This window comes from Mustela nigripes, chromosome 3, assembly GCF_022355385.1.
Source record: "Mustela nigripes isolate SB6536 chromosome 3, MUSNIG.SB6536, whole genome shotgun sequence".
NCBI lineage: Eukaryota > Metazoa > Chordata > Mammalia > Carnivora > Mustelidae > Mustela > Mustela nigripes.
In genome coordinates this window covers 138,589,994-138,615,629 of record NC_081559.1, presented here as the reverse complement: position 1 = coordinate 138,615,629, position 25,636 = coordinate 138,589,994, and the positions used below count along the sequence as shown (strand labels likewise).

The 25,636-nt window shown below is 37.8% G+C and overlaps 1 protein-coding gene and 1 non-coding gene across 3 annotated transcripts; both read left to right on the top strand.

Moving 5' to 3' along the window:
* The first annotated feature begins 603 nt into the window (after positions 1-603).
* Positions 604-24,651, top strand: ELOC (elongin C). Of its 2 annotated transcripts, none has more exons than XM_059394738.1 (4): positions 604-717; positions 12,149-12,219; positions 16,917-17,060; positions 24,258-24,651. In XM_059394738.1, the coding sequence occupies exons 2-4, from the start codon at positions 12,216-12,218 to the stop codon at positions 24,446-24,448; spliced, it is 339 nt and encodes a 112-aa protein (XP_059250721.1). In that variant the 5' UTR covers positions 604-717; positions 12,149-12,215; the 3' UTR covers positions 24,449-24,651. The 2 variants fall into 2 exon arrangements, with proteins under 2 accessions (XP_059250721.1, XP_059250720.1); XM_059394737.1 differs by having other exon boundaries at positions 605-717; positions 12,166-12,219.
* Positions 24,004-24,110, top strand: LOC132014733 (U6 spliceosomal RNA). Its single transcript, XR_009403384.1, has one exon. It is a non-coding gene; the product is annotated as a U6 spliceosomal RNA (small nuclear RNA).
* Positions 24,652-25,636: the final 985 nt, after the last annotated feature.

The following is a 25,636-nucleotide window of genomic DNA, read 5'->3' as shown; positions in this document are numbered from 1 at the left end:
AGAGAGGAAATGAGGCCCGCCGACTGCGCTAGCCGTAAAGATGCTCTTGCAAATTTTCACAAAAAGACAGATGGTGTTTCTTAAAGAGCACGATCTTGTTAGCATAGAAACCGTACTCCCAATTTTCAATCTTTTCTCTGCAGATTATCTCCGACCCGCAGAAGGACCCCTGGACAACCTCTAAAATTACTAAAGTCTTAACATTCAACGTGAGAAACTACAAGTCCCAGGATGTAGTGCGGCCGCGAAGAAACAGTGGCCTTCAGAGAAACTACAAATCCCAGGATGCAGTGCTGCCTCGGACACCCCCCCACCCACCCAGCCCCCCCGAGCACCTCTTTGAGAATGATGTCCCGGTAGAAATAGTATCAGAGTCGGTGCTGCATGCTGGGAAGCAGAAGACCCAGAACTGGATTGGTTGGGATTTGCAAATAACCGCGGTCCTCCGAGGTTGGCCAGTGGTACTGTAGGAGAAGGGAGGGGGGCGCTGCGCACTTCCTGTAGACGGAAGCGGGTAACAGACGGCGTCCCCGCCTCACCAGGTACCAATCTCCCGCGCGTCGCAGAAAGCATCCGTGACCCGGCGGAAGTGATTCCTTTAACTGCCCCGGAACCCACGGCGGCAGGCAGCTGGGGTGGGGGGGTGGCCCTGGAGTAGGGGCTGTGGCGGTGCGCGGGGACCCGGCGCGGTGGCTGTCGTGGCTGCAGGACTGACGAGTGAGTCTCGGGCTGGGGTGGGAACGGAACTCCGGATCCGCGTGGGAGACAAGGCAGGCTCGTACTGGGCGCGCTCGCGATCCACCCCTTCCCATTTGGGCGGGGAAGGAACGGAAGCTCTTAACCTCCCCGGGCCTTCTCAGCTCCTGGTTTGGGGGAGGGGAGAAGAGGGCGGCGGGACCTTTCTAGGCGCTGCTTGGTGGGCTCGGGAGAGGGCGAAAGGAGGGGCGGCGGCCAGCGAGTCTGGGCCTTCCCGGGGCTGAGCGCCGGGAGGGTGGAGTTAGGAGCATGGCAGCCCAGTCGCCCTTCCTTTCTGCTTTTCCCGTGTGCACTCAGATGCGTCCTTTTTTTGGAGTCGGTCCCCAGTCAGAGGAGTGACTCTCACAGTCGCAGCCCTCTTTTTCCAGCGGCAGGACCCCGGGACGTTTACCTTCTGGGCAACTTGTCGGACGATCTGTGCCCGACTTGATAGTTTGGGACTGTCGTGCATCCGCTTTCCAGTTTTGTCTGAAAGGTATCTAGTACAGTGGCCGTTGAGTTTATCTTATGGAACTGAAATCTCTTTCGTAAGATACAGTTGTAAAGTTCATGCCATTCGTGCGAGCATTTCTACTTTGCATTTTACTTTTTCAGGTTTGTGTAGAAAACAACCGAAATCCTTTAGTTTGAGTTTTAAAATCCTTTTTTTCAAACTGCTAAATCGTTTTTTGATCCTCAAATAGTTGTTTCCTTTTCTGTTTAGTAGACTAAGATGATAAACGAGATGATCTCGTTTACATTATATTTGTAATTCATGATGTTGAAAGATTACAGTTCACACATGGATTCATTCATTCTGGAAACAAAATGGTAAGGAAACAGCTCTGAGCCCTCTCATGGTGGATATTTAGTTATTGCCAGTGGTGATCTTGCGTTCATGTTTAATTTTTAATGGCTATTATTTTTTTCCCTAAGTATGAAATTAAACTAGTAACTACCATTTCAAAATATATATTTTTATAAGTATGTTTATTTCACCTTGTAGATGCCAGTTTCATTACCTTTATAATAATTCTGTAACGTAATTAGACAGTAGCAGAAGTTATAGTGAGCCTTGTATATCAAGCTCTAAAGTAACATTTGAGTGTACCTTATAAAGTGCTTTTTGGGTGTTTGGTTTTTTTAATACAGATTTTTCAGTACTATTAAGTAATCTGGAAGCTTTTTGCATTTATACTGATAAGTGTACATGGATTTTAGTTGTTAATAAGGATTTACTCTTCCATTATTAAGTAAGATCAGGAAAAGCCCATGGAGTGATGCCTGAAATTTCAAGCCTTGGTGACTAAGATAATAATAGTACCATTCACTCAAGAAATACTTGTTGAGCACCTGCTATATGCTAGCTATTTTACCAGGCCTGCCTTCGTGGAGCTTGGGGAAAGAGAGGAGATGCAATAAGTATATATATAAGCAAATATAGTTTCAAGTGGTGATAAATGTGAAGAAATTAGGTCAAGATTAGAGTTATGTCGAGTCAAATTAGGTGATTAGGGTAGGGGTGTCTAATTTTGATAGGGGAGTGAACAAGGAAGACCTGCCTCTCTCAGGGAATATGGAAGAGCTTTTAAGATAACAGTAACTATAAATGTATAATGTATATGTATAAATCTAAAGACTTTAAGAAACGAATGAATTTAACCTATTATGATACTAAAATGGCCAATATACAGTATAGGTGGAGCATAGTTAAATAAGAATGATGAGAAATAAAATAGAGTACTTAGCTAAGTCTGAATAATTACAACTTTATAGTCCTTTTCTGTTTGTAATGAGAGGGCATTAGAGGATTTTGTGCAGGGGAATGATACCTGATTTCTGTTCTTGATGACTACTTACTAGGTGGCAAATAGACCAGTTGGAGGAAAGTAAGGAAACGAGTTCCTATGGAGACTTGTAGTAGTCCAATTGAGAAGTGGTAGCTTGAACTAGAGATGTAAGGTAAAAGTTTGTGAGGAATGGTGTGCTCTGGAATATAATTAAAGATGGAGCCAGGTAGGTCTTGCCTTCACCCCAGGACAGAAAAAAAATTGAGAAATCAACTATTTTGCCTGAGCATCTGGGTGAACAGTAGTACCATTTACTGAAATACGGAACACAGGAGAGTACACTGATTTCTGAGGAATAAATTGAGAGTTTTGTATAGGAATAAATGAGGATTTTCATAATTATTATCAAATAGGCAAGTAGGCAAGTTGGAGATCCACAACTGTTACTCAGGGGTAAAGTCAAGCTAGGAAGGAAGATTATCTGGGGTTTTGTTTTTTTGTTTTTGTTTTTGTTTTTAAGATTTTATTTATTCATTTGAGAGAGAGCACAGGCAGAGGGAGAGGGAGAAGCAGACTCCCCACTGAGCAGGGAGCCCATTTTGGGGCTCAGTCCCAAGACACAGAGATCATGACCTGAGTTGAAGGCAGACACTTAACCATCTGAGCCAGCCAGGTGCCCCTGGGGGTCATTTTTAATGGGTAATATTTAAGCCTGTGGACTAGAGGACATCAAGTGGAGAGGATTAATGGAGAAGAGGGCAGATGACTGGGAGCAGCAAGCAGGGATGGAAGCAGAAAAGCCAGGAGGGTATGGCATCTGTAATACTAAGGGAAGAAGCTGTTCGGGGAAGGAGGGGAGTAGTCATCTATAAAACCCAACTAAGAGTTAGATAAGGATTAAAAATTCACCATGAAAGCAAGTAAAGTAATGGAAATAAGATGAGCCCCTTGAATGTACTAGTGGGCCAGAAGTCTGATCAGAGTGGGTTAAGAAGTGAATGGTAGTGATTATGTAGCATTTTGATGTGCTGATGGGAATAATAACAGCCCAAAGTCCTCAGAGAGGTGTGCTTAAGTGGAAAGGTTGGCCTTGAATAGGAAGGATGGTTTTGGTTGGTTGGTTGGTTGGTTTTTAAAGATTTTTTATTTATTTGACAGAGAGACGCACAAGGAGAGAGGGAACACAGGCAGGGGAAGTGGGAGAAGGAGAAGTAGGCTTCCTGCTGAGCAGAGAGCCCGATGCAGGGCTTGATCCCAGGACCCTGGGATCATGACCTGAGCCGCATGCAGACACTTAACAACTGAACCATCCAGGCGCCCTGGAAGGATGGTTTTTTATTCCATCTTTTTTTTTTTTTTTAAGGTTTTATTTATTCACTTGACCGAGATCACAAGTAGGCAGAGAGGCAGGAAGAGAGAGAGAGAGAGAGAGGAGGAAGCAGTTACCCCACAGAGCAGAGAGCCGGATGCGGGGCTCAATCCCAGGACCCTGAGATCATGACCCGAGTTGAAGGCAGAGGCTTAACCCACTGAGCCACCCAGGCATCCCTTTTTTTTTTTTTTTTTTTTAAGATTTTATTTATTTATTTGACAGAGAGAGAGATCACAAGTAGGCAGAGAGTCAGGCAGAGAGAGAGAGAAGCAGGCTCCCGCTGAGCAAAGAGCCTGATGCAGGGCTCGATCCCAGGACACTGAGATCATGACCTGAGCCGAAGGCAGCGGCTTAATCCACTGAGCCACCCAGGCGCCCCCAGGCATCCCTTTTTTATTCAACTTTTGAAACAGGAGGGTGGACAGGGTGTATGGTATATAGACGCAGGTAGGACGAAGATGGAAAAACAAGGCAATTGAAGTGATAATCTTTCTGTTCTCTTGATAAAATAAGTTGTCAGGGCAAGGAGGAGGAGAAGGTATTGGAGGTTTAGGAGAAGCTAGGATTTTTTCAGAGTAGAAAAACTAGTTTACTAGGAGGATTGTTTACTAGGATTTTATAGTATTTAGAATCTATAATTAGATATTACATAGTGGGAATATTTGTTCAAACCTTTTTAACCGAAAACAAAGGAGTTTGAAGATCATTGTCTAAGACAGAGGTTAGGTAGTTTACAGGGGTGAGGCAGACAGACTCCATGGAAGCATGTAGCAGTCTGGAGCCCTGTGCTGTTTGAGGGCAACAACTCTGTTTAATAAAGATGGGAAATTGGGAATTATAGGCATTGGTAGAGGGAGGGGGAATTTCAGATGAGTATTAACATGAAATGGTGGTGCTGGAAGGAACTTTTAGACAGTTTAGTCCATTGTGTTTGAGAGATAAACAGGAGTCTTATCACTTTAACCTATCAGGGTCTCAAGATAGAAATTTGGAGAGTAGAAATTCAGATGTGGACTTGCAGTGACACTGTGGCTTTGTGTACATGCCTTCCCCACCCCTCTCCTGATTTGGCTCATACTGTTTATTTTGCCTGGATCTCCCTCTCCTTCCGGTTCTGCTTGGTAAAAACACCTCCATCCATTGAGACCCAGATCAAAAGCTACTTTCTTTTTGTGGCTGTTCACTTAAAAGTTTCATAGTTCCAGATTTACTTCTTTAGGACTCCCCAAATCCTACTCCCAATCTATTAGTTTCTCCAAACCTAGAGAATTTGGGTCAGTTTAAATTATTAGCATAAGTATCTTTTGAAAGGTTAATGAGACAGAAAAACCACTTGAATTGATATCTAAATTTAAGAAAAATAATAAATTTCTTAAAAATCTTACTCTAACCTTATTCTTTTAATTGAGATCTGATTAACGTATCTTGGAATGCTCAGTGTACCATTTAATTTTCCAGAAAGTTGCCTCATGCTTCTTCCCAATCATTCCTCCAGAAGCAGCAATAAGTTCACCATAAGTTCATTTTGCCTGTTCTGGAATTTCATATAAATGGAATAATGTAGTGTGTACCTTTTTTGTTTTTCCATTCAGTATAGTATTTTTGGTATTCACCTATGTCTTGTGTATCAGTAGATCATTCCTTTTTGTTGTGAATGGTATTCCTCTGCACAGATAGATCACAGCCTGTGTGTCGTCAGGCTTCTCATTTATTTTGAGTAAAACTTCTGTGTGAACATTTTTGTAAAAGGTATTTTGTGGGCAGATTATTTCTTGGATTAATACTTAGGAATCCAGTATAAGGATTTACGAAAGTCTTGTTTATCATTTTGCCACTTGTAAATTGACATGAAACAGCTATAACTTACCAAAACATAAATAATCAAGAACCTTCATTCCCAGTGATCTGGAGACCACTTAACATCAGTGTAATGATTGTTGTGGTCTGCACCACCCTGTATAAAAATATTTTTGATTGATCATTTATGGCCAGTCTAAAATAGAGTTCTCAAATATCGGATCTCTGCTAATCAAGATCCCTAAAGCCCCACAGTTGATGACAGGCAGAGGGCTTGTTTTTAGAAACCAAGCCCTGCTAATGAAATATTATAATATAGTTGATTACTGAGTATTCCTAGTTGAGTCATTATTCTAGTAATAAAAACTTGATCATTTAGGACGATTAGGCCATGACTAATTGTTAACCATCAAAAACAGATCGGAAATTGTGGTCAGTGCTTTTACTTTAAAGGACCTGATAGACTCCCTTAGTAAAAGCGAAGAACTGCCCTCTTTGATGTACTGTAGACTGCCACTGAGAACAAAACTTGTTCTTCAACTTGGGTGTTTGGGAACAAGTTTTAACCCTAGGAGATTTGAGGACATTATCAAACAAACATTTTCAGATAACTGATTTAGTTCTAGGAAACATAAAATTCCAGAAATCATGTACAGGAACACATGCTTCTTGCATTTAATTCGCAGTGCAAAATTGTGAAGACTGATGTTTTTTTAGTAACCATAATTTCATAAAATGTGACTATGTCCTCGAAGTCTTTAAAATAAAAATTGTCTTCAGAATTAGAATTCATATTGACTAAATGTTATTGTGAAAGGTAGAATACTGTCTCCTTCTTTAGTCACTCCCTCCCTTCAGTATAGCCCAAAATATTTCCATCAACTTAAATATTTCTTTCCTAGAAAGAATGCCAGCATCATGGGAAAACAAAAACATGATCAATCTTGGTAAAAAAAAAAACAGTGTATCATTGAATGACTTTATTCTGTTAGAAAGCTCAGAATAGTACTATCTATGTCAGTGGCAGATAACATTATTGTATGAAGCTTCACATTGTTAACATTACCACATAATTACCTTGTATCGATTATCTTGGTCACAAAGAGAAAGGACCTCCTTGCCTTGTGGAAACATCAAGCTAGTAAGCAAGACAAAATATATCTAAAAAGAGAAACAAGCATTTACATCTAATAGTGAAAAAAACTATGAATTCCACAGTGGAGGAAAAATGGGGGAGGGTACCCTTTGCTAAAAGTATTAAGACTGCTTATACAAGGGTGCCTGGGTGGCTCAGTGGGTTAAGCCGCTGCCTTCGGCTCAGGTCATGATCTCAGGGTCCTGGGATCGAGCCCCGCATCGGGCTCTCTCTCTGCTCAGCAGGGAGCCCGCTTCCTCCTCTCTCTCTGCCTGCCTCTCTGCCTGCTTGTGATCTCTCTCTGTCAAATAAATAAATAAAATCTTAAAAAAAAAAAAAAAACTGCTTACACAAGAACTAAATATAGGGGTATTGTTGTGTTAAAAGAGGCCAGAATGAGAATTTTAACTCCTCTTGAGAGCCATAAATCCAGTGACACTATAAGGACATTCTGGGCAGGATAGTTTGATGTCTTCTAATAAACTGGAATTACCTTCTAACTTCTGTCCATTTGTATTACTTTGTTTTCCAAATTAATCCTGGTTTTTACAGAGTTAAGAACTAATCATCAGGCTGACCATTGTTCCCTTATGAGCTGCTTGGTTCTATTACACTTCTTGTTGTTCTGTTTTGTTTTTAAGATTTTATTTATGGAGCACCTGGGTGGCTCAGTTGGTTAAGTGTCTGCCTTCTACTTAGGTCACAATCCCAGGGTTGTGAGATAAAGCCCCATGGGGCTGTCTGCTCAGCAGGGAGCCTGCTTCTCCCTCTCCCTGCTGCTCAGCCTGCTTGTGCTGTCTCTCCCCCCGCCAAGCTCTCTATCAAATAAGTAAATAAATACAATCTTTAAAGAAAAAAAAATTCATAATGGTCTTTAAAAAAAAAAAGATTTATTTAGAGAGAGAGAGCGCACAGCTGCTCACAAGAGTGAGTTGGGGGAGGGGATGTGGGGGAGAGAGAATCCCAAGCACAGAGCCCCATGCAGGGCTCGATCCCAAGATCACACCTGACAGCCACCGAAGTGCCCCCCTTTTTTAAATATTTATTTATATAAGTAATCTTTATACCAAACATGGGGCTCAAACTCACAACCCAGAGATCAAGAGTCACATGCTTTTCTAACAGAGCCAGCCAGGTGTCCCTATTTGTTTTTGTTTAAAAATCAAATTTAGGGGCGCCTGGGTGGCTCAGTGGGTTAAGCCGCTGCCTTCAGCTTGGGTCATGATCTCAGGGTCCTGGGATCGAGTCCCATATCGGGCTCTCTGCTCAGCAGGGAGCCTGCTTCCCTCTCTCTCTGCCTGCCTCTCCATCTACTTGTGATTTCTCTCTGTCAAATAAATAAATAAAATCTTTTAAAAAATAAATAAATAAATAAAAATCAAATTTAGGGGGATGCCTGGGTGGCTGGTTGTGTTAACCATCTGCCTTCGGCCAGGTCCTAGGATCGAGTCCCACATCGGTAAGAAGTACCCTGCTTCTCCCTCTGACTGCTGCTCCCCCTGCTTGCACTCTGTCTCTCTCTCTCTCACACAACTTAAATAAAATCTTAAAAATAAAAAAGAAATTTTAGGGATACCTAGGCGGCTCATTCAAGTGTCTGCCTTTTGGCTCAGGTCATTGAGCCCCGTTGTGGGGCTCTCTGCTCAGCTGCAAGTCTGCTTCTCCCTCTTTTTCTGTCCCTCCCCCTTACTTGTGCTCGTTCACTTGCTCTCTTTCATATAAAATCTTTAAAAATAAATAAATAGGGGCGCCTGGGTGGCTCATTCGTTAAGCGTCTGCCTTCGGCTCAGGTCATGATCCCGGGGTCCTGAGATCAAACCCCACATCTTGTTCCCTGCTCCATGGGAAGCCTGCTTCTCCCTCTCCCACTCCCCTGCTTGTATTCCCTCTCTCACTGTGTCTCTCTCTGTCAAATAAATAAAAATCTTTTATAAGTAAATACATAAGTAAAATCTAATTTAAAATCATAGTTTTCAAAAAAAAGTTTTCTAATAATTTACACTTTTAAACATGTATTTTGGTGCATTTTATGTATTCTGCAGAAAATATGACTAATAGGCAAGAAACCACTTATTTTACATAAATAACACCAAACTATACCTATCATTCTAATCTGCTTTTTATAAAAAATTAAGTTTATCCTGGTGGTAATTCCATGTTGTTACACCCATAGATTTAACTTTTTCCTTTTCACCACTCCTAGTAAATATTAATAATTATAGACACTATTTCTATATAGTTCGTTCCCTAATTGATTAACTTTTTTTAGCATATTTTCAGTTTTTCATTTGTATACTATTATAGTCTGTATCCTTCTACTTGCCTTTGCACACAAGGCTAGTGTCTTTTTAAAGTAGATACCAATAATCGCTAGCCTTCTGATGATTCTGCTGTTGCCCTCCAAAAACTGTTGTGCTGTTTATTTAGTATTTCCCTTTTTCCCTCTCCTCCAACACTTGATTCTTAACACATCTTAATGTTTTAGTTTGCATGTTCCATGATTACTGTTGGGATCAAGCATTTTTGTACAGGTCTATGAGTTATTTGCATTTTTTCTTCTATTTTTCTATATTTGGTTCTTTAATCCATAGCATACTTTTGTGAGTAATGTCAGACACCTAACCTTCTTACTTTTTCTAAGTAAATAGCCAATGTAAAAAGACAGATAAAAAGAATAGATTTGCAGCTGTTGCTATCATCTGCTTAATAATCCAAACAAATCAATTGAAAAACTGTTAGTACTAATAATAAGAGAGTTCTGCAAAGATGATGGGATACAAAATCAACTTTTAATGGATTTAAAAGCTTTTTTTAAAAACCCCAGCAATAATCTTTCAGAAAGTATAATGGGAAAACAGAGGGCATTCATAATAAAAACTGTAAAGTACCAAAAAGTCCACCAAACAGGAAGTGTGTAATGATAAAATGAGACTTTAGCAAAACATGAGATATTTAGCAAATATGTTTATCACACTATTATAGTGAAAATAGTGAATATTTTGGTCAGATATAAAAAGATTAGTGAGACAGAATATAGTCTAGAAATTCCTGTGATAATATAGTAAATGATAATGATAGCATTTCAAATTCAAAGGATGGACTGTTCAAAGATCTTTTCAGTGTTCAGTGATACTAGATTCAAAACTGATTTCAGTGTAGCTGCTAGCCTCATCTAGAATTTCTGTTTGTTACTAAAAAATAAAAAACTCTAAAAGAGTAATGTTCATATGTAACACTGTAAAAGCAGAATAACATCCAAGGACTTTTTGTTCATGCTTTATCTTCTGCCTAGAACTATTTTCAGCTTACTGTTCAAACACTGCCTCTACATACTAATTCAAATTTCCAGACCTCAGGTATAGAAGAGATCAAATGCTTACACTGAGGTTTTCTAACCCCAAACTTGGATGTCTATAGATATTCCAGATTTAATCGTATTTTAAATATTTTTAACTTCTACATAAGAATTAGGATTTACTTTTAACTGTTAATGTTAATTTACTGTTTTCTTAGTGACGGGGAGTCCCTTCTCCACCTTTGTCATATAAATGGTGAGATTGATTTACTATATTAAGAAGTCTATAGAGAAGCTGTTGCTACCCAGAGGGCTTCTAAGATGTGACTTTGCATGGTTGCTTAGCTACTGCTAGTTAAATAAACGTCCTAGATGTTTTGCTCTAGAGATTTTCCAGATAGAAACTTGGCACTTGAAGTTCTTCTAGCACTTTTTTTCCTTTTTCGTTTTTTTTTTTTTTTTTAGAAGAAAGATTACAAAGCAGTGAACAGAAAAAAATAATAATGACCGATGAATTTTTGTTTACTATTCTTCTTATAAAGTGACATAGTACTGTTTAAGTTTTAGATAAATATCTAAGGATCTGTATGAGCAGCTCTTAACAGTAGTAGAAAAGTTTTAATGGGAGCCAGAATTGTTTACCGTGGTAATATGGAATAATGGAAAGTGGTGTTTGCTCTAAAGCAAACCTACCTAGCTTTAAATCCTTATGCTGCCACTTAAGCTGTAGAAGCTTTAAGCCAGTGGCAACCTCTTACTGTTTCTTCACCTCTAAAGTGGGAATAATAATTCCCTTGTGTAAGTGTTATTTTAAAATAATGTACGCAAGTCATGTAAGGCGATGTTTACCACTCATTAGCCCCTCAAATTGTTGGTAATGATGTAACATTGCCGCTGTTGCCCTTACCTCTTATTAGATATGGTACTTTAAATATTCCCCTCCATGCTTGGTATTCTAGACTAATAGATTTGATTCCTACTTTCACTCTGTCATTACCTGGAACAAATCATTCAGCCCCCATATACGTTAGTGATGCTACCACTTTTAAGAGGAGGGATTACACAGTTTATCTCCAGGTTTCTTTCCTGCTCTAAAATGTTATGGTTCATTTTCTTGGCCCTTTCTTTAAAGCTAGAATAAAATTCTGGTTAGGGATTTCTCACAGAACAGGATCTTTTCCTGTTAATAACATAAATATATTGGTTTAAGTGAAATGCTCCTTGAAGAAATGATATGAAAATTAAAATTATTCAACATGAGCCCTTTAGCATTCATCTTATTTTGTAAGATTTAAGATTTCTCGGGATACCTGGGTGGTTCATTAAGTTAAGCATCTACCTTTAGCTCATGATTTCAGGGTCCTGGTATTGAGCCCCACACTGGGCTCCCTGCTCAGTGGGGAGTCTTCTACACCCTCTTCCTCTGATCCTCCTCCCTGCTTGTGCTCTCTCACTGTCTCAAATAAATAAAAACTTCTAAATACTTTTAAAATTTCTTAAAATAGTAAAGATTTGCTACCACTTCGCTGTTAAATTTCAGAACTTTGATAACCTTTTGCATCAAGGATGGCCCAGTAAAATGCATTATAAATGCCACACTTTTTTTTATAAGACAAGGACAAGCCCTTTTATGAAGGCTACATCATGTCCTTGGATTTATCATATTGTCATTCATTCAGCAAATATGTGCTTTAGTTTCCACTACTATCTAGTAGATATAAATATACAAAGAGATGATTAAGGCCAGCAGTCTCCTTCAAGTTCAGTTCAACTCTTAAGGAACAACATCTGTATTTTTAAATAATTTTCACAATAGTTAAGGGGGGTAAAAAACAAATCTATGTTTAGACTACTACTCTGAAGGTGATCATCTTTTCTCAGATGTTCAGAAACTTGATACTGTTCCATATTAATGGTGGCTGGGAAACTCTTACATAGCAGAGAGAGTCCTTGAATTTGTAATACCAAGGACGTTAAATAGTAATGGGTGAAAACATATTACTCCAGAATTAATCTTAAAATAGTGTTGTTATATTTTCAGGAAACTACCAAAGTTCCTGTGGAAGTAAAGTAGAATTTCATAAGAACATAATGGGTAAGTTATATAAAGTAATTTTATATTTCAACTAGTAGAAGCTGGGTTTTTTTCCTCAAAGATAGACCTTTTACATTGGTGAATGCAAGTAAAAAAATGATCAGACTAGATTAAAATTAGTTAATTCCACAGCATTTGTTTACCAGAGGTATACCTCAGCAATACTGTGGGTTTGATTCCAGGCCACAGCAATAAAGCAAGTCAAATGAATTTTTTGGTTTCCTGTTTGTAAAAATTAGGTTTATATTGTGCTATAGTCTAGTAGCATTATGTGTAAAAATAGATGTATAGTACCTTAATTAAATTTTTATTTAAATTTATTTTTTATTTATTTATTTTATTTAACTTTATTGCCAAAAAATGCTAATCATCTGAGCTTTTAGTGAGTCATCACAGATCACCATAACAAAAACAATAATGAAAAGTTTGAAATATTGCCAGGATTACAAAAACATGACACAGACACAAAGTGAGAAGTGCTATTGGAAAATGGCACCAGCAGACTTGTTCAGTGCAGGGTAGCCACATACCTTCAGTTTGTAAAAAGTGCAAACACACAATAAAACAAAGCACAGTAAAGGTATGCCTGTATTTATTTTTGAAAGGCAGATAAGTAATATTTTGTGCCAAGTATAATTTGTGATTCCTAGTAAGTAATAGCAACTTAAATTAGAAACTTTCCCAACAAACATAAAAAGTGCTTTAAATTCTTGCAAAAAATGCAAGAATTATAAATTTAATTGAAAATTGTTTTTATTTCCTAAGAGATGGGCAAAACCTGCTAAATATTTGTATGCTTGAGTAGTCTATAATTTACAAGTTACTTGCATCCTTATGAGTCTCCCAGCTTTTTATTATGAAAAATTGCAGAAATGATACACTATGTAGCCTTCAGTGATTGCTAATGCTTTGCCACATTTGCTTTCCTTGTGTGTGTTATATTTATATACCCATATACACACACATGCGTATTTTTCTGTACCATTTCACTTCACACCTAAATACTGGGGTAGGCTTCTCATAATTAGGTCCACATTCAGAATTTCCCAGTTGTGTCAGTAGTGTTCTTTATAGCAAGTATGTTATAGACATACCTTGTTTTATTGTGCTTCGTATTGCATTTTGCAGATACTGCGTGTTGGTTTTTTTTGGTTTTTTTTTTTACAAATTGAAGATTTGTGGCCACCCTGTGTGGACCACATCTGTTGGTCCCATTTTTCCAACAGCAGTTGCTCATTTCATATCTCTCACATTTTGGTAATTCTCACAATATTTCACTTTTTCACTATTAATTATATTTGTTATGATGGTCAGTGATCTTTGATGTTATTATGGTAGTTGTTGTGACATCCCATGAACTGTGCCCACAGAGATGGGGAACTTAATCAATACATGCTGTATGTGTTCTCACTGCTGCACCAGCCAGGTCTTCCTTTATTTCTTCAGACCACCCAATTCCCTATGACAGGAAAATTGAAATTAGGTTAATTAATAAATTAGTAGGCTAATTAATGACCTTTAAGTATTCAAGTGAAATACTTCTCTCACTTTCAGTCAAAAGCAAGAGATGGTTAAACTTAGTGAGGAAAGCATGTCAAAAGCTGAGACAGGCTGAAAGCTATGCCCTTTGTGCCAAACAGTTGGCCAGGGTGTGAATGCAAAAGAAAGGTTCTTGAAGGAAATAAAAAGTGCTACTCTGGTGGACAGGTGAATAATAAAAAAGTAAAACAGAGTTATCACTGATGGAGAAAGTCTGAGTGGTCTGTATAGAAGATCAAAGCAGCCACAACAGTTCCTTAAACCAAAGCCTAATCAATAGCAAGGCCCTGACTCTTCAATTCTGTGGAGGCTGAGAGAGGTTGAGGAAGCTGTAAAAGAAAAGTCTGAAGCTAGCAAAAGCTGGCTCATGAGGCTTAAGGACAAAAGCTGTCTCTGTGACATAAAACTGAAGGTAAAGCAGCAAGTGCTGATGCCGAATCTACAGCAAGTTTCCCAAATCCAGCTAAGGTAATTAATGAGGATGGCTACGCTAAACAGCAGATCTTCAATGGAGGTGGAACACCTCGTATTGGAAAAAGATGCCATCTGGAACTTTCACAGCTAGAGAGAAAATTCAGTCCCTGGCTTCACATCTTCAAAGGACAGGCTGACTCTTGTCAGGGACTAATGCAGCTGGTGATTTTCAGTAGAAGCCAGTGCTCACTGACCTTTCCAAAAATTCTAGAGCCCAGAATTATGTTAAATCTACTCTGCCTGTGCTTCATAAATGGAACAACAAAGCCTGGATGATAGCACATCTGTTTACAGCATGGTTTACTGAATATTTTAAGCCTACTCTTATTACTTAAGCAATCTATCTCGTAAGGTATAGCTGCCACAGTTGGTGATTCTTCTGCTGCATCTGGGCAAAGTAAACTGAAAACCTGGAAAAGATTCATCCGTTCTAGATGCCATTTAGAATACATGTGAACCTGGGGTGCCTGGATGGCTCAGTCCTTAAGCTTCTGCCTTCAGCTCAGGTCATTTCTGGGATCGAGCCATGAGGCTCCCTGCTGGGCAGGGAACCTGCTTCTCCCTCTCCCACTCCCCCTGCCTGCGTTCCTTCTCTCACTGTATCTCTGTCAAATAAATAAAAATAAAATCTTAAAAAAAAAAGAATACATATGATTCATGGAAAGAGGTCAACATATCAACAAGATTGTGGAAGGAATCGATTCCAGCCTCATGGATGACTTTGAGGGGTTCAGGACTTCAGTGTAAGAAGTAAATGCAGATGTGAGTGAATTGCTGCAGTTTCATGGTCAAACTTGAATGGATGAGTTGCATCGAATGGAAGAGCAAAGGAGGTGGTTTCTTGAGATGGAATCTACTCCTAGTAAAGATGCTGTGATGACTGTTGAAATGACAACAAAGGAATTAGGATATTAACTTAGTCGATAAAGCAATGGCAGGGTCTGAGAGGATTTACTCTGATTTTGAAAGAGGTTCTGTGGATCAAATGCTGTCAAACAGCATCACATGCGACAGAGAAATCGTTCCTAAAAGAGTTAATCAATGCAGCAGACTTCTCTTTTGTCTTGTTTTAAGAAATTGCCACAGCCACCCTAGCCTTCTGCAACCACAACCGTGATCATTCAGTGACCATCAGCATTAAAGCAGGACCCTCCACTGGCAAAAAGGTTACTACTCACTGAAAACTCAGACAGTGGTTAGCATTTTTTAGCAAGAAAGAATTTTTTTTTTACGATTAGATTTATTTTTTGACAATAAGAGATCACAAGTAGGCAGAGAGAGAGGAGGAAGCCGACTCCCTACTGAGGAGAGCGCCTGATGCAAGGCTTGATCCTAGGATGCTGATCCTAGGACCCTGGGATTATGACCTGAGCCGAAGGCAGAGTCTTTATCCCACTGAGCCACCCAGGCGCTCCAGCAATAAAGTATTTTTAAATTAAGGTATAAACATTTTTGTTTTAGACATAATGATACTGCAAACTTAATAGACTATAGTATGCTGTAAACATAACATTTTTATATCCACTGGGAAACTGGAAAATTCATTTGATACACCTTTGAGTTAGTTGCTTTATTGTGTGGTCTAGAACTGAGTATCTCCAGGGTATCCCTGTGTTTTATATCCAGGATCCAATCAAGGATTACTTACTGTGTTAATTTGTTTCTTTAGTCTCTTTTAAGTAGTTCCCTACTTTGGGGGACATGAGGAGTGAAGTCTTTCATGACACTTTAAAATTTAGATTTATCTGGGCAGCAGTAGTACATAAATGATTTTTATATTTGTTAATCTTAATTTGAGGGATTTTTAAATTAACTATTAACATGAATAAATAAATGGATCTTTGTAGCTTGAATACTTTATCCTCTGTGCTTCTTTTGTTATTCTAAAAATTTAAAATTTTTAATTTTTAGAATAAGCCTGAAGATATTTTCTTTCAGATATTTGTAATCATAAAAATTAAAATTTTCTGTGTAAGTTATAGGTGTTAGAAAGCTCTTAAAAGGATATACAAAAAATACATATTCCCAAAAAAGTTATATTGAGCTAGCTACTGTGGCTGAAGCTAGTGTGGTGGCAGTGAGGGTAGCTAGCAGTAGAGTTAACATCTACACTATCTCCTCACCTCTACTTTGAATTTCAAAGACTGGTATTTGTCTATATTCTTTACTTCAGTCATGTAATCATTTAAAATCAGCAATAAAAGCTTTTGATCATTATTTTTATGGATCAAGAGTAAAGATTCTGATTAAAGAGAAGCCCTAACTTTAAGAATTAGCAGCTTTGTCAGAGAAGTTGAAATCATATGACATACAAACATTCTTTCATAAATGTACATAATACATCTTATGTTAAACATGAGTATTCCCCATGATTTAAAGTTTTACTATTTGAAAATTTGTTTAAGCTTTCAAATTTGGACATGTTGCTGTGTTCACAAAAAAAAAAAAAATGTTAATACTTCCTTGAAGAATACTGGTAAATTTTTATCCAAAGTAACATCCTTGAATGTAATTTATTCTGACATTGGAATGTGTTCAAGTAATAATAAAACAAAGAGTTAAAAAATCTTAAAATCTTGGTAGGTGTTACCATCCAGAAATGTTTCTCTTTTGAGTTAGTCAAATACTAACCTTGGTAAACCTATTTATTTTTAATTTTGTGATTGAAAAATCATTTACTTTAGATGGAGAAGAGAAAACCTATGGTGGGTGTGAAGGCCCTGATGCCATGTATGTCAAATTGATATCTTCGGATGGTCATGAATTTATTGTAAAAAGAGAACATGCACTAACATCCGGAACAATAAAAGCCATGTTGAGTGGCCCAGGTAGGTACATTCCTTTCTTTTCTGTTAATAAATCTTCACTATTAATGTGTTTTTACTTGAATTAAGTGACTCATAACATTAAATGAGACAATAACTGTTCTGACATTATTGCATGATTATGTTGCTTTGGAAAAATTGATTTCTGCCAGTTCCTGTTTTCAGGAACTCAGGAACCCCTCCTAGGAAGGGCTCTTTTCCCTACCTTAGTTACCATCGTTAATCTCCTCACCACAGAAGGACACTATTGGTGATTTGTGCTCATAATTACATATACAGTTTATTTTTTTAGAAGTTACCACTTCCCAAACATCTATTCTTAACATTCTCTTTCTTTCTTTCTTTCTTTCTTTCTTTCTTTGTTCCTTTAAGATAATTTTTTTTTTACCTCAAAGAAATTTTTTTTTTGAGGCTTGGAATTTTCTAGAGCATGAACAATACTGTGTTCAACTTTTGAAGGAACTACCAAAATGCACAGTAGATGCACCATCTTACATTCCTACCACCATTGTATGAGTATTCTAGTTTCTCCACATTTTCACTGACATTTATGTTCCTATTTTTTTGATTCTAGCCATCCGAACAGGTGTGAAGTGGTTTCTCCTGTTTTTTATTTTTGGGTTTTTTCCTTAAGATTTTTATTTATTTATTTATTTGACAGAGGGAGAGAGATTACAAGTAGGCAAAGAGGCAGACAGAGGGGGAGGAGGGCAAAGCAGGCTCCCTGCTAAACAGAGAGCCTGATGCAGGGCTTGATCCCAGGACCCTGGCTTAAGCCACTGAGCAGAGCAGAGGTTTAACCCACTGAGCCACCCAGGCACCCCTCCTAGTATTTTGTTTCAAGATTGATTTATTTAAGAGAGAGCATGAGCAAGGGAAGGGGCAGAGGGAAAGGAAGAGAGAGAATCTTAAGCAGACTCCCCGCTATGCATGGAGCCCAATGCAGGACTCAGTCTCAAGACCCTGAGATCATGACCTGAGCGGAAACCAAGAGTCAGATGCCTAACTGACTGAACCTTCCAGGCACTCTTCATTGTATTTTGGATTAACATTTCCCTAAGGACTTGTTAGGGAAATGCTGAACATCGCTTCTGGTGTTTGCTATATATTTGCATATCATCTTTGGAGAAATGTTTATTCAAATCTGTTAAATATTTTTCAGTTCTGCTGTGAGTCTTTTTGTTACTAGTCATAGAGTTTTTCATAAATTCTGGACCCTAACCCCTTATTAGACATCATTTACAAATACTTTCTTATAACAGTTCTATGATTTTATTTATTTTTAAAGATTTTACCTATTTATTTGACAGAGAGAGCACAGGCAAGGGGAGCAGCAGGCAGAGGGAGAGGGAGAAGCAGGCTCCCTGCTGAGCAAGGAGCCCTATGCTGCACTCAGTTCCAGGACCCTGGGATCATGCCATGAGCCAGAGGCAGACCTTAACCAACTGAGCCACCCAGGCCTCCACAGTTCTGTGATTTAAGCTGTTAGATTTAGGTCTTTGATTTTAAGTTAATTTTTGTATATGGTGTGAGGTAATGACTCAGCCTCATTCCTTCTTACACGGGCTTCCCAGTACCATTTGTTAAAGAGACTATTCTTTCCCCCATTTAAGGGTCTTGGCACCTTATTGAAAATAAGTTAACCATAGCTATATGGGTTTATTTATGGGTTCTCAACTCTCTTGCATTGAGAGTCCTTTTTTTTCTTTTCTTTTTTTTTTTTTTTAAGTAATCTCTACACTTAGTGTGGGGCTTGAACTCAAAACCCTGACATCAAGAGTTGCATGCTCTACCCACTGAGCCTATCAGGTGCCCCATTCCATTGATTTATTCTTGTGCTAATGCCACAGTATTTCCATTACTGTAGCTTTGGAGTAAGCTGTGAAATGGGGAAGTGTGAGGCCTCTAATTTTATCTTACTTTTTCAAGATTGTTTTGGCTATTTGAGGTCCCTTGTTTGTATTGGGGTTTTTTTGTTTGTTTTGTGTTTTGTTTGTTTGTTTGTTTGTTTTTAGTTTTGATTTAAATTCCAGTTAGTTACTGTACAGCATGATACTAGTTTCAGGTGTACAATACAGTGATTCAGCACTTCCATACAACACCTAGTGCTCATCACAAGTACATGCCTTAGTTCCCATCACCTGTTTAACCCATCCTCCTACCCACCTCCCTTCTAGTCACCATCAGTTTGTTCTCTGAAGTTAGGAGTCTGTTTCTTGCTTTGTCTCTCTACTTTTCCCCCCCTTTGCTCGTTTGGTTTTTTTCTTCAATTCCATACAAGAGTGAAACAGTATGGTATTTTCTTTCTCTAACTTATTTTGCTTAGCACAATACTCTAACTTCATCTGTGTTGTTGCAAATGACAGGATTTAATTTTTTATGGCTGAGTAATAGTCCAGTTTGTGTGTGTGTGTGTGTGTGTGTGTGTACACATAGACAAATACACACCACATACCACATCTTTATCCATTTATTAGTTAGTGGATACTTGGACTCTTTCCATAGTTTGGCTGTGGTAAATAATGCTGCTATAAATATTGGGATGCATGTATCCCTTTGAATTGGTATTTTTGTATTCTTTGGGTAAAAACATAGTAGTGCAATTGCTGATCATAAGGTAGTTCTATTTTTAACTTTTTGAGGAACCTCCATACTGTTTTCCAGAACGACTGTACCAGTCTGCATTCCCACCAACAGTGCAAAAAGAGTCCCCTTTTTCCAAATCCTTGCCAACACCTGTTGTTTATTATGTTGTTGACTTTAGCCATTCTTTTTTTTTATTTTTTTAGATTTATTTTTAGGGAGAGAGGGAGCATGTGAGCACAAATAAGCAGAACGGCAGGCAGAGGTAGAGGGAAAAGCAAGCTCCCCGCTGAGCAGAGAGCCCAGTGGGGGCTTGATCTCAGGACCCTAAGATCATGACCTGAGCTGAAGGCAGATGCTTAACTGACTGAACCACCCAGAATTTAGCCATTCTGACAGATGTGATACTTCATTGTAGTTTTTATTTGCATTTCCCTTATAATGAGAGATATTGAGTATCTTTTCATGTGTCTGTTGGCCATCTGTGTCTTTTTTTTTTTTTTTTTTTAAGATTTGTATTTATTTATTTGACAGAGAGAGATCACAAGTAGGCAGAGATGCAGGCAGAGAGAGGAGGAAGCAGGCTCCCCACAGAGCAGAGAGCTCCACAGAGCTCCCCCAACTCGGGGCTTGATTCAGAACCCTGGTATCATGACCTGAGCCAAAGGCAGAGGCTTAACCCACTGAGCCACCCAGATGCCCCCATCTGTGTCTTCTTTGGAAAAATGTGTATTCATGTCTTCTGTCCGTTTTTTAATTAGATTATTCAGTTTTTCGGGTGTTGAGTTTTATAAGTCCTTTATATATTTTGGTTATTCACCTTTGTCAGGTATGTCATTTATAAGTATCTTCTATTCCATATGTTGCCTTTTAGTTTTGTTGGTTGTTTTTATTTGAGGTCACTTGTAATTCCTTGTCTGTATTTTTTACTATGGAGATTTTAAAACACACACAAAAGTAGAGTAGTATAATACATTTCCATGTACCCATCATCCACCTTCAATTTTATCAATGTTTTGCCAATCTTATTTTCATCTGTTACCATTTTTCTATGAGTATTTCAGGCTGATTATTCCCTGCTAGTGTCATTTGACTTGCAAAATCTATGAAAGTTCCCCAGGACTCTCCCTTTTTTTCAGACCATGAATTTTATGGTGAAACGCGGTTATTTGTAAAATGTCCACATCTAAATTAGATTTAATATTTCATCTTGTAAGTTTATAATTACAACTCTAGAGGCTTGATTAGAATCCAGTTCATTTTTCTAGGCAAGAATACTTTATAGGTGGTACCATTCTATTCCTGTTGTCTCAATCTTTTAGTGATGTTGAGATTGATGAGTGAGTTCCAGGGTTAGCAAGCTGATTGATCTATGAACAGTCTGTGGTCAGATTTCCATATAATGCTTTTAGTGTTCATTGTAATTATTGCTGAGATTTACTTCATTTGGAATTACAAAACAGTGCTTTTCTAATTCTTAAAATTTCTTCTGCATTTATTAGTTAGAATTCTTATTATAAAGAACTATTTGGTTATCCTGAAATATAACTCTGAAGAGCAAAGAAAAAATAAATGCTTTTTTTTCCCTTTACATATAATTTTTCAGTGTAATGAAATGATTCTTCAGCATCCTGTAGTAGCAAAGAGTATTTTGGGTTTTGTTTGGATTTTTTTGTGTCTCATTTTCAACTTGTGACTTTTTATTATTTGATGCTTTTTAATCTAGTGCAGTCTTTCTCACTGGTGCTCAAATTGTACCATTTGTTCCATTTTTATGCCAGAAGGAGCCACATCAGGTTGGTCTCATGTCCTTTTGACATGGCTCTGGTAGTCTTGGATAGCTGTACTACTTTCTGTAATAACAAGATTTCTCAGGTTCATTTTTTTTTTGTTGTCTTTTTATTTTTTTTAAAGATTTTATTTATTTGACACAGAGAGAGAAAGAATACAAGCAGGTGGAGCAGCAGGCAGAGGGAGAGGAAAAAGCAGGCTCTCCATGGAACAGGGAGCCTGACATGGGGCTTGATCCCAGAATTCTGGGATCATGACCTGAGCCAAAGGCAGCTACTAAATGGTCTGAGCCACCCAGACACCCCTTTCAAGCTCATTTAATAGATTATTCTCTAATCCTGGGGCACCTGAGTGGCTCAGTGGGTTAAAGCCTCTGCCTTTGGCTTGGGTCGTGATCCCAGGATCCTGGGATCGAGCCCCGAATCGGGCTCTCTGCTCAGCAGGGAGCCTGCTTCCCTTCCTCTCTCTCTGCCTGTCTCTCTGCCTACCTGTGATCTCTGTCTGTCAAATGAATAAATAAAATCTTTTTTTTTAAAAATTATTCTCTAATCATGAAAACAGACATTTTTCCAAAGAGCTGTTTTCTTATAGTGGAAAATAGTACTTAGGAACGCCAGTTTGGTTGCTACCAGTACTCATTGTTCATAGGTTGAATTACTTTTGGACTTCTATACTGGATAGAGCTTGGATGTACTTAGAAAACCAAGGTCATGGAAGTTAATAAATTTTAGTTAATAATAAAATTAAAAGATATTTGGTTTTTGTAAGCTTGATCTCCTTTAGTTTATCTGCAGCCCAAAACTAATGCTTACATCAAAAGGAATGAAGTACTAATACATGCAGCCTTCAAAATATGATAAGTGAAAGGAGCCAGATATAAAAAGTTGCATTTATATGATTCCATTTGTATAAAATATCCAGAATAAATCCATAGAGACAGAAAGATTGGCATTTGCCAGAGGCTGGGGATGGGAAAATGGACAGGAACTGCTTAAAGGGTATGGGCTTTTATGTTGGGATGATGAGAATGTTTTGGAACTGCATAGCAGTGGTGGTTGCACAGTATCATGAACGTACATTGAATTGTATACTCTAAAATGGTTAATTTTATGTTATATGATTTTTACCTCAAAAAACCCTAATGTTTATTTAATATCAAAACTTACTGGGCACCTGAATGGCTCAGTCAGTTAAGCGTCTGCCTTCGGTTCAGGTCATAATCTCAGGGTCCTGAGATCTCAGTGGCAAGCCTGCTTCTCCCTCTCCCTCTGAGATCTCTCTCTTCCTCAAATAAATTTTAAAAATAAATAAATAAATAAAAGCTTACTGTTTGTTGGTAATATTTCATGCAAGAAAGAGAGTTTTAGTCATTGACAAACCAAAATTTACCTCATTGCTATGAATTAATTCTTCATTCAGTCCTGCTCTCCTTTCTTCCCACCCCACCCCCCAACCAGTAGAGCGTTATTAGAAAACTTTAAAAAAAAAAAAAACTACATTCTTAGCATTTTTCCCTTTTATATTGACTATACAATGCTAGTCCTAGACTGCTAAGAACCTGTTTTCTTCCTATAAATGCTAAATACTATAATCTCTATATAGCTAAAGAAATTTTGAGATCATTAAAAAAGTTTATAAAGTGTTACTAAAACAAAGGGAAGTAGCTTATGAGGAGCTCTCACTAACATAATCAAAATTTTGAAAACTAAAAGGGGACACAGTAGGTTTGCTTTCTTAAGAAAATGCTTTTAGGGGCACCTGGGTGGCTCAGTGGGTTAAGCCTCTGCCTTTGGTTCAGATTGTGATCCCAGGGTCCTGGGATCGAGCCCCGAGTCGGGGCTCTCTGCTCAGCAGGGAGCCTGCTTCCCCCTCTCTTTCTATCTGTCTCTCTGCCTACTTGCGATCTCTGTCTGTCAAATAAATGAATAAAATCTTTTTAAAAATGCTTTTAAATAGTATTATATTTATTATCTATTTTTACCTGGCAACTCCATATAGCACAGGGCTCCTAATGATCCATAAAGATTTGATTCCTTAAACTGAATCTTCTAAAAGATTTGTCTTTTTTTGTATCCTGTTCACCCTCACTTAATCATGCCACCATGATTCTTAGGAAAAGCTAAAGTGTCCAAAGTCCTGGAAGAAAATTCGAATTTTAAAATTCAGTCTTGATTAATCTCATTTGCAATCTTAATAAATTTTTTTTATATTTATACTCAAATCAATTATGTCTTTCTTTTGATGCTAGTTGGGTTCATTCTTTTCACATTGTATTAGTTTACTAAGACTGCTGTAACAAAGTACCTTGGACAGAGTGATTTGAACAATAGAAGTTTACTTTCTCATAGTTCTGAAGGGTAGGAATTTGAGATCAGGGTATCGGTAGGGTTTCTTCTGAGGCCTCTCTTCCTTGCTCTGATGGCTGACTTCTCCCTGTGTTCTTCACATTTTCTTCCTTCTGTGTGGCTTTGACTTAACCACCTGTTCTTAAAAGGTTACCTGTCATATTAGATTAGGGTCCATTCTAATAATCCTGTTTTTTGTCTTAATTACCTCTTCAAAGACCCCATCCATGAGTCATTAAGCAGCATCTATACTAAAACTGGAATAATATAGAGAGGATTAGTATTGCCCCTATGCAAGGATGATACACAAATTTGTGAAGCATTCCGTATTTTTAAAATGTTTTCTGAACAGAAAAAAAAGAGCAGGGAGGAGGAAGTGCCTGTCTCGAAATATGGTCACTTTTGGAAGTACTGAGAGTTAGGACTTCTCAACATGTGAATTCATTCATCCTGTAACAAACATACTCCTTTTCTTTTACAGGTCAGTTTGCTGAGAACGAAACTAATGAAGTCAATTTTAGAGAGATTCCTTCACACGTACTATCAAAAGTATGCATGTATTTTACCTACAAGGTTCGCTACACTAACAGCTCCACAGAGATTCCTGAATTCCCAATTGCACCTGAAATTGCACTGGAACTGCTGATGGCTGCGAACTTCCTAGATTGTTAAATAAAATAAATTATAATAAACTGTTAACTTTTTTCAGTATTTAATACCTGTAGTTCAGTTAGTAATTTTTTCATATATAGCATGTTGCCTGTGTGCAGATTATCTTCTGTTCTTTTGCATAGCAATCAGAGTTGAAATTTGTTTGCTACATCAACAAATTAAGGACATTTTCACAAATTGAGAAATAAACAAGTATGCCAATTCGTAGGTGGTTTTGCCTTATCCTTTGGATGTGATTTTTAAAATTAGAGCAGTGGTGAAATAGTAAATACTGAAATTTAAGAATAAATGAACACATTCTACAGGTAAATAATGGGGCTATGTATTTTTGTGTTTTTAGTGTTTTTTTTTTTAAACCTATTCTGATCTTAAAACTGTTGTTAGCATTATTAGAGATATGCAAATAATTTCATGATAAACATGTTTATAACTTAGCCAGAACATTGATTTTTATAATTGTCAAAGACATAAGAGTTGACATTTCTTATGTGTCTTTTGATAAACTGCAGTATTAAGTGTATCTTGTCTTTTTGTTTATTGCTACAATTTAAGAACTTTATTTAAAAGAGATTTTGGAAGATTATTAGGTATAGCTTTTGGAGCAATCACTTTTTGAACTGTAGCCACATGGTCAACAAGTAAACTACATGACTGATTTCATGTGCATTGTGCATTTTGGCCAATCCAAAGTACTGTATTTCACTCACTATAAAGCTTCCTTCACAATATTCATTCTTCTTACATAGTCCCTTGTTGTGACTGCACTTTTGATTATTTAAATGTTTTAAAGGATTCATTACAGACTTTATTTACCTCTTAAAAGCTAGACTTTTCTGAACTATTCCAGTCTTCCTCCACCAACTGAAATGTTATAAAAAATTTTAAAACATTGGGAGATGCAGTGCAAATCTTATGATGCACTTTGATATAGTATATGAATTATCTTCTGTTAATTAAAATATGTCCCAATAAGTATGATACCCATAATCTGTGGGTCTTCTACTTAAATCAGACTTAGGTCATTCAGCTTTTATACTAAACACACAAGAAATTTGAAAAACTTGACAGAGCACCTCTGCTTAGGCATGGGAAAAGGAGCACTGGAGTAGCGTTTATTATTATCTCTAACTTAGTAGTTCGGTAATGCTGTCATTATAGGAGATACATAATTAAGCCTTCAGCTTAGGT

Excerpts from the sequence above, each read along its gene's own strand:
- ELOC (XM_059394738.1), top strand. Across the intron at positions 17,061-24,257 it reads AGCCATGTTGAGTGGCCCAG|GTCAGTTTGCTGAGAACGAA; the intron begins GTAGGTACATTC and ends TTTCTTTTACAG.